Source organism: Triplophysa rosa, linkage group LG21, assembly GCF_024868665.1.
Source record: "Triplophysa rosa linkage group LG21, Trosa_1v2, whole genome shotgun sequence".
NCBI classification, from domain to species: domain Eukaryota; kingdom Metazoa; phylum Chordata; class Actinopteri; order Cypriniformes; family Nemacheilidae; genus Triplophysa; species Triplophysa rosa.
Window position 1 is genome coordinate 17,724,482 of NC_079910.1, and position 9,484 is coordinate 17,733,965.

Consider the following 9,484-nt stretch of genomic DNA (forward strand, 5'->3'; position numbering starts at 1 on the left):
TCCACGATTCTGGTCGATTTTTTGGAATGTACCCAAGCTGTACTGAAACGTTTTTTCTTAAGGAGAGGTATGAGGAACGTCAACGGGAACCTCGCTTGACCTTACGACCCCCAAGTTTGGCGGCACCTTACACGCCGGTCCAAAACTGGCACCATCAACCTGAAAAGCTCATCTTTGAATCGTGTGGATATGAGGCCAATGTAATAACATTTCTCTTGTAGATCTTTATACATTGAAGTCTCTTAAACTTGCGTTTGTGAACTGTAACCTAATCTCAAATTTGACTTGTTCTGCAGTATCTCGGCTCAATGCTCATTAAAGAACTTCGAGGAACCGAGTCAACGCAGGACGCCTGTGCTAAAATGAGGGTAGGTGTTCACGGACTCTTTATCTGAAGGTCTGCTGTGAGCAGTCACACCAGGACACCGGGAGGATATGATTATATTTTGCATCGCTGTGAGAGTAAAATGCCACCAGTGTGAGTCTTCTGCAGCAGGACGTGGGCACACAAAGGACACTTTTATCATTTAAACCCCTTCTAACAAGGTCTGTGCAGGAAGTGGAAAATGGGCTGCCTCGCTGGCCGCCTGTTTGTGCGAGACAGATGCAGATTTGCACTTTAGAGGTTTTTTTTGTTGTGATATGCAGATGTTTACCTGAGCGTGTAAATAGTTAAATAATTAGCAGAACAGTTGGCTCAGCAGATCAATAGACTGCAGCGGAAGTGAACGGTCCGTCAGTCGGGACAGTGTGAACAAAGACTTGCTTAAGCGTTGCTTAAAAGTGAATGCTGTATTTTCTATGCAGTATTTGAGGTCTGAAAAATACAGAGCATTTTCTGTTATTTTGACCTGTTTCTCCAGTTTTCATTTCCTGCAAATAGAAACTATATTTTGATTAGAAATTTGGGAGACATATTTGTAGTAGTTCACAGAATGAAAAAAAAAAGATAATTTTACCTAAACATATATACCACCCATAAGTAGTACATTTTAAATCAGAAAAAGATGATTTTGAAATTGTCTCCAGTTTTTTCCAGCTGCTGTATAACCATATATATATTGATATATGAAAAACATGATTATCTTTGTCAAGTATAATTTCTAAATGCAAAATGTGACCCTGACATGTTTTGACTGATTTCCCTCTTTCTGTTATTGGTGTCAAATCTAACCCATCAAATCTCTCTCTCTCTCTCTCTCTCTCTCTCTCTCTCTCTCTCTCTCTCTCCGTCATCTGTCCTACCGGCACATTTCCCTCCGTCACCATCCCATCCCCTCGACGCCCCAGGCACTATCACCCTCGGGAACTCTATCTCATCTTCTCTCCCTCTCTCTCTCTCCTCCATCTCCTCTCTCTTCTCTCTCTCTCTCTCTCTGCTGCTCTCTCTTCTCTCTCCTCTCCTCTTCTCCCCGTCCCTCTCTGTCCCTGTCTCTCTCTCTCTCTTCTCTCTCTCTCTCTCTCTCAACCCTTCACCTCCCTCCCTCTCTCTCTCCTCTCTCCCCCTACAATTATCCTCCTCCTCTCCTCTTCTCTCTCTCCTCCTCTCTCATCTCTCTCTTCTCTCTCTCTCTCATCGGCCCGTCCTCTCGCCTCTCTCCCTCTTCTCTCTCTCTCTTCTCCCGTCTCCTCTCCCCCCTCCCTTCCTCTTCCTCTCTCAAATTCTCTCTACTCTCTCTCCCTCCTCCTCCCTCCTCTCTCTGGTCTCTACTCTCTGTCTCTCTTCTCTCTCATCTCTCAATTCAATCATCTTCTCCTCCATGTCTCAATCTCTTAACTCTCCTCTCGCTCTCCTCTCTCTCTCTCTCTCTCTCTCTCCTCTGTCTCTCTCTCTCTCTCTCTCTCTCTCTCTCTCTCTCTCTCTCAGAAGTCGACAGAGCAGATGAGGAAGATCCCCACCATCGTCCTCTCCATCACATACAAGGGTGTGAAATTCATTGATGCTGCCAACAAGGTGATGACATCATCCTGCTCTTAACAGACGGATAAACAGGCCTGCGGCTCACAGGCCTTTCTTTGCTGAAGGAATTCTTTAGTGACTCTTGGCTGCTCTTTGCCGTTTTCTCGTTTCTAAAGGTCGCGGGTGTCTGTGTGCTACTGCATTTTTTAAACACAGACGTCCGTGTGCATAAAATGAAGCTTAATGTGACCGAAATCACATGATGCGTTTCATGAGACACTGATTTAATATTAATCTAATAATAGAGGATGCTTTAACATTACAACTAAAGCTGCGCTATATCTCCATCTCTGTTTGAAACATAAAATTGCAGGTTATTTATCTTTATATTGGTTGAAGTAAAACTGACATGTTCTGCAAAATTGTTGATTTTAAGTACGCAGTTGTGTTCATTTTTCTGGTCTACGTTTGGTTATAACAATTGTTGACGAAACACTTGGTCTTGTGTGTCCAGAACATCATCGCAGAACATGAGATCAGGAACATCTCGTGCGCGGCTCAGGACCCAGAAGACCTCTGCACCTTCGCTTACATCACTAAAGACCTGCAGAGCAGTCATCATTACTGTCACGTCTTCAGCACCGTAGACGTGGTGAGACAAACAAACAAACGAATGATGTCAGATGCGCTGTTATGGTAACAGTTATTTAAAGCCGAGAAATTTTCTTCTGCGCACTTATATGGAGTTTCAGAGGTATATTTTTACAGTCAAGAATGTTGGATGGATAGATGAATTGATGGATGACAACCTTGTGGATCTGCACGCTAAACACGGACCATAACTTACAACTTACATGGGGTTCCTTACAAGAGTTCTTGTAACTCAGTGTCTAATGTACAATTATATAAAGTACTTGCTCTTTATCACATTACCTTCTGTAACTAAGCTTGTTATTAGACGTTTATGAGTTATAATGTATCATAAGTGCAGTTTAATGGCACAGATTATTGATGTATGACTCTTGATGATGGTATTAAAGATCCTTCATCGGAAGATTGCTACCGTTGTGAGAACTCACTGATATTTGTTGTGATAATGGTTTAAGCGCCCTATCATCATTGTTAATTGCGCCGTCTCCGCCCCTCTGCCAGAACCTGACCTATGAGATCATTCTGACACTGGGACAGGCATTTGAAGTGGCCTATCAGCTAGCACTGCAGGCCCAGAGGACCAGACAACAGCAGAGCGCTGCAGGGGGAGCAGAAATCATCGAGACCAAGAGCAGCCGACCCGTCCCCAAACCTCGAGGGAGTATGCGCAAGTCAGGGGTGAGAGTACACACACACACACATGGTTAAAAAAGTCCAGTGCATTGCCTACGGGTGCAGCACTTTAAGGCACCACAGGCCTGCTGCCAACGTGAGAAATGTTCCAGACGAAAGCCAACTCTGGCTCTTCAGATACTTTGTTTTAGCCACGTTTTAATACTGCATCTCATGTGCTTCAAGGAGGTGGCAGAATCCCAGTGGCAGATGCATTGCATCTAGTGAAAAGAATGAATCCCCGAGGGCATATTGGAGAAATGTAATAAGATTAATGTGCTATTTTCTCCTCCCCCCTTTAAAATAGCCATTAGCGTTTAGTTTACCTCACAGCGTGATGAAAAGCTGAAGTGCAGAATGATGTCATAAAAAATATTTATCTGTATTGGCAGAAGTGAGAGACTGTAAGCTTTAAATGGTTATTTTTTCTAAAAGCAAATTTTGGTGTTTTGGGGTACACTATAAATATCATAAAGGCTAATTTACTCAACAAAAATTTTTAAATTTGATTTCATGGGGACTTTAAAAAAATGTTTATATGCTCTCCTACTTGTAAGTCACTTTGGATGAAAGCCAAATGAATAAATGCAAATGTAAAACATATTCCAGAGTTTTGTGTGAGACCTCCTGCAAAGATCTCCTAGAGCTTTGCATTTAACACTACATCTATGTTGGTGGTTCTCAGCTGCATTCTGGACTACAAAATGCTGTTTCAGTGTTGTAGAGCCCCCTGTTGGTCATTTGAAGAATAACATGTCTCATGATCCATTACATTACCTTTATGCATTTATCCCACACTTTTATTCAAACTGACTTGGAGTACATTTAAGTTCTACCTGCTAATTATTTTCATATTGATCTGAATTAACACTGAAATCAATTCTTAATCACATCCAGTCAGCAAGTGTGTGTGTTTTTTAGGTGGAAGCGATGGATGTGGACGCTCACGGTCAGAGCAGCGCCGCCTGGATCCTGGACTCCAAAGATCCCAAACGCACCGTCAGCACCAAGTACGAGACCACCATATTCTGACTGGACGATCCTCTCCTCCACGCTCCTCCCTTCTCATCTTTTCTTTCGCTCTGTGCCTTTACTCTCTAGATAGACTCTGACTCCTCCTCTCTCACCTCCGTACACGGAAGCCAACTGCTCCTTTAACTCTGTCTGTCTCACACAGTCCTGCTGAGGTTCTGCTCTTACTGTCCAACCATCTTTTCCTGAGGCTTACACCGGCCCAAAGAAACCTTCACAAACAGATTTCCCTCAGTCCTCACGATTGTCCGGTCGTAGCCCTTTAAGTTTGTAAAGCTATGCCGCTCACTTTAGGAGCATCTCTCACCTGTAGTCTCATCCAGACTGGCCTGAAACCAAAGTCAAACTGTGCCGAGGACCAGATCATCTCTGTTAGTACAGTCATTCTTCACAACTGACACAACTAAAACTTGACACTGTCCAATGGATTCTCCATTCATCATTGATAGTGACCGTTTTTTCTCTTGATGTTTTTGATTTTTTCCTGTTCTGGTGCTTCTCCAGCAGACGTTGGCTGCAGTCACAGTGACGAACTGATGAAGAACTTCGTCATCGTCGTCCGCATCATTTTGAGATAAAAACCACTGGTTCTGCGAATATGTAGCATCAGATCACAGGATATATGAGGCACTTTAAATGAGTAGGGTACAAACTGGTGCCCTTTTTATTAATGCAATAAAGGCACAAAAAAAACTATTTGACATGTTAGATAAACTAGCATTGTTCATTGCACGACAAGTAGTCTTGACCTTCTCTTATATGTTTTGAGTAATCGTAATACAGAAGCATAAAAATTTGAAAATACGCCCTCGTTTTAGTACATGATTTCGAATATTTTTCATTAAATGTTTTTTTTAATTTATGGCATATTTCGGTTTAGTCCCAAACTACCTAGCCCTTACTGAGCAGTAACCTAACGTTGTTAATAACTGTGTGTTCACATCAAACGCTCTATATTACTCTAGGATTATTTGTTTTTCGCTTCACTTGCGTGAATATACACAGGACGTGTCAAACTGTAGTAGTCAATAAGCTCTTTGCCCAAATATGCCACTCATTGTGAAATGTTTCAACTTGCGCTGAAGACGCGATTGAAACGAATATCGCATGTTCGCGCAGTCGCACCGCCCAGTTCGCGCCATTCACGTCTGTCTGCAACTTTGCATTGACTTTGTATGTAATTTACTCGCACAAATAATTCAATTCGCTCTTGGTGTAAACACTATAACTCTATTGCCCATTCTATATTACAATGTTAAGTAATGATATTTGAGGTCTATTTCTGAATTGTCCATTTTAACCTGTATTCAGATTCATGTAACATGGTTTTACAAAGCTAAAACTATCAAGCCTTATTGGGATGAAACTAGTATTTCCAGGGAACGCTGGAGAAATTTGTGTTTTACAGACTTAGTTTGTGACCAAGTCTGTTTTTTGTCACAAACTCTTTAAAATTCCAGAGCAATTTAAGAAACGGTTTTTCGTAAAACTCTGTTGTCCGCTTTTCTGTGTTTTGGTCGACATTAACTACTGTTGAAGTTCATACCATTGGGTGTTTTCCGCTTGCTCTGTCCCATTCATTATGGATGTAGGTGCCATATATACAAAAAACATCATATTAGTGAAATAAATAGGGTAAAAAAAAGACTATTGCCACTGGGATATCAGTGTCAGGTAAGATCCTGACATTGTAGGTTTATGTATTTCATTAACAAATAGTATAAAATAAACTGAACAGGTCTTTTATTTATTTCAGTGGTTTTATTATAAACAGGCAGTTCTAAAAACTCATGTTACGCTTCTTTTAGTCAGATTATTATTTAGTCTGATTATTATTTATATATTATTTAGTCAATCATTACAAGTAAATTAATTTTCAATAGGTTCATTTTTTAAATAATGATTGAAACAGTTTTTAATAGTAATTTTATTTAATTATTTTATGTAATTTGTGAAAAAAAAATATTTTAGTTGGAAGCAATCATAAAACAAACATTGAGTGGTTAAGCTCCTTTTTTCACTGTTCTCCTGTTTTGTACCCTTTTCATGGAAAGTGCCAGTAGATAATCAGATGCAAGCTTTTTTTAGTCGTTGTTTCCTTTAAATCTTCGGTCTATGAACTGTGAGGACTTGATGAATTCTTAGTCCTGTTTTGTTACTATGCACTACCCTGGCATCTGTTCAGTCCTGTATTTTACATCCAGGTGGGACGTTGGAAGCCGTTACATTACTGTTCTTTTATTTCGCTGCCAAAATATGGATTTGTGTTTAACACTGTGATGTGACATGCAGTCTTACGTCTGAGTAATCAGACCAGGCTGGGCCTAAACGTCTGAACCAAATCACAGAAGTATTTGAGAACGCTCGCGATGTGTCTGATGCCAACACGTCAAAGTAAAATAATGTCGCATGTGTATCAGTGACTGTATCAAGTACTTGCCGAATAAGCCGTCTCATATCAGTGTTGTGGCAAACACGTGTCCAAGAGTGTCACGGCATATCGATCCGAGATGTGGCTAGGACATGCTGTTGGCTGTTTCATGTTCCTGTCTCGGGATTTGAAGGTGGAAATGTGTTTCGATATTTCTCACAAGCCTTAATCCTCATGTGATCACAAGAGATGGGTGCTTAAGCATTTACAAATATGTAGCACACAGCGAATATAAATACTAGACACGCTGACAGTCTGTCAGTTTCATCTTGAGAAAAGTGTTCAAGATCATAACCAAACTAACTTTATTACCTGCTGCTTATTTCTTCATCGCCTTTATTTTTCTTACGCCATTCTGTCTCGTGTTGTCACGCAAAATCCTTTATCCTTCACAAGATCCTGCCACCCTTGGATCGCTGCAAACAAGTCGCTATGTGAAAACCGAATGAATCCGCCGACTGTTGTAGTATGTGCCAACACAACCCTGATAGCAAAATTAATTTAACATTGGTTATTGTCAACATTGATTCAACATTGAGTTATAATTATGAATAGCAGTTTTGTGTCAACCTTATTGAATATAGTTGAAGAATTTATTTAGGGGTCCGAGGGGTTTGGGGTGACTTCTTACCTTCCTCTTAATTTTTCTTTTCCAATGTGTGTTGTAAATGTTATCATTTTATCCAAACCTTACATTTTTTTAATCCCTGTATGTGTGTTTTTCTGTAGCTGACAACTGTGTTGGATGCCAAACAGACAAGAAAAGTTGGATGCCAATGGCAGCATGACTGGATAAAACATCACTTGTTTGGTGCGTGTGTGCGTGTGTGTGTGCGTGTGTGTGTGTGTGTGTGTGTGTGTGTGTGTGTGTGTGTGTGTGTGTGTGTGTGTGTGTGCGTGTGTGCGTGTGTGCGTGTGTGTGCGTTCTCTAACCTGCAGCAAACTCACTGCGTCCATCATATGTGTGTGTGCGTGTGTGTGTGCGTGTGTGTGTGTGTGTGTGTGTGTGTGTGTGTGTGTGTGTGTGTGTGTGTGTGTGTGTGTGCGTGTGTGTGTGTGTGTGTGTGTGTGTTTTCTCTAACCTGCAGCAAACTCACTGCGTCCATCATATGGCTTTGCTCTTAAACACACACGAGCCGAACACAGACACGGAGTATCCCGTCCACTGCGCCACTCTCAGTAAACAAAACCCTCTCATCCTCGGGAAAAAAGAAATGGGAAAAAAGAAATCTCACTTTTATAAGATTTCAGGTTCAAAGACTTGTTTTTTCAAACACTGGAAGAACAAACGCACCATCACTGTATTTTCGGGCAATAACAAGAGCCAGTGTTGTTTTATCATTGCTTTGATTCTCTTTGAGCTTTGTTTTATTTTTCATTGTGAACTGATGCTGTTCTACACACCTGCAAGATGTGTCCGAACCGATGCCAATTCATCTCAGTGTAGTAGCTCATATTATGTCTGATAACTTGGGAAATAAAACTAGTTTAAGTTAGAAACACTGATTTCAGTTTAGCAAAACACTGACTGGTTGAATATAGTCTTGTCCTGTTATAGCAGTTTAAGGTAAATCCATCCATACCTAGAAATTATAAATCGGTTTTGTCAGTATTTTAAGTCAAACAACCAAGGTTTTGTAAAAAATAAAGTTCGAAACGCTAAACCATATGGGTTAGAGAATTTGATCGTCATGTTTTAATAGGATTGTGTACATCACAGAAAGATAAATGGGAGATACAATGCTATGTAACGGTACACTATTTTAATTATCGAAAGACTTTGATGGGACGAGAACGGTACAGTCCAATTCTGGTATATTTTGTGACTTTTACAAGTATACTGTGATTTCTAATACAAAATGATGTTAATGTGACACTACAAACAACACGGAGTTGTTTATATGTAAGGGTTTATAATGCAACTTTTTGTCTTTCATTGTAATGATTACGTTGCAGAAAGTAGGGTTGGTTAAAAATAAAACATATTTTAACAAAATAAAAGAAATACATTCAGATGTTAAATTTGCATATTCATTCTGGCAACAATGTCCTTAGGCGTGTGTGTAGATAATTCATCAATATGATGTGTAGATGGAAAATATTCCTGTAAGCATTTAGCCTTAGTTTACGAGCATTTTAAGTCTGGTACTTTTTATTTTAATTTCCACTTTGTTTTTAACACAATACATTAAAAATGGGTACAGTGCTAAGTACAAGCAGATGCTAATGCTAGCACCTGTGACAGCAGCAGTGTTTGCACAACTAATCACGTTAGAAAGTTCAACGGTGATAGTTTGGATTATATCCGCAGCTTAATGATTAAAATATAAACAATGTTTAATTGTAAAATAATTCTGGGTGGTCTGTCTTTTGATACTTGAATGATTCTGCTTTTATAGATATCTCTCTCTATATATATGTATATGTATGTAATACTGTATGTAATTTTTGTTGGTTTGTTTACTTGGTCATGTTTTTGTCATATCTAGAGGGTAAAGTCTTTTTAACGCTCAACATATCATGTTTGCGAGTGAGCATGAGACTGACAATGAAATGTTTGAGAGATGTTGCCACAGAATCAAAGAGAACGATTGTACATAATCCTGGGCTTCCAGTCTTTTTTATGATTATTATTTTTCATAATTGTACATCCAATAAATGAAGAGATGGTATCCAGTATGTCGTCTTGTGTTTATTTGATGAAAATGTAGCAGCAAATGAAAGAAATTCTATATGATGTAAATACTGCTATATGTAACGCAATTAATATTTACATTTCATCAGCTCTGGGTTTTGCC

At 39.7% G+C, this 9,484-nt stretch overlaps 1 protein-coding gene across 5 annotated transcripts in view; it reads left to right on the plus strand.

The window, feature by feature from the left end:
* Positions 1-7,605, plus strand: part of LOC130571920 (ankyrin repeat and SAM domain-containing protein 1A-like) — a 92,974-nt gene extending 85,369 nt beyond the window's left edge. For 3 of the 5 annotated variants that reach the window (XM_057363237.1, XM_057363240.1, XM_057363241.1), the window contains 6 exons: positions 63-200; positions 297-368; positions 1,868-1,954; positions 2,415-2,552; positions 3,053-3,229; positions 4,145-7,409. In XM_057363237.1, the coding sequence (XP_057219220.1) occupies positions 63-200; positions 297-368; positions 1,868-1,954; positions 2,415-2,552; positions 3,053-3,229; positions 4,145-4,255 (723 nt within the window). In that variant the 3' untranslated portion in view covers positions 4,256-7,409. The other 2 variants (XM_057363239.1, XM_057363238.1) reach the window with 2 other exon arrangements.
* The last annotated feature ends 1,879 nt before the right edge of the window (positions 7,606-9,484 follow it).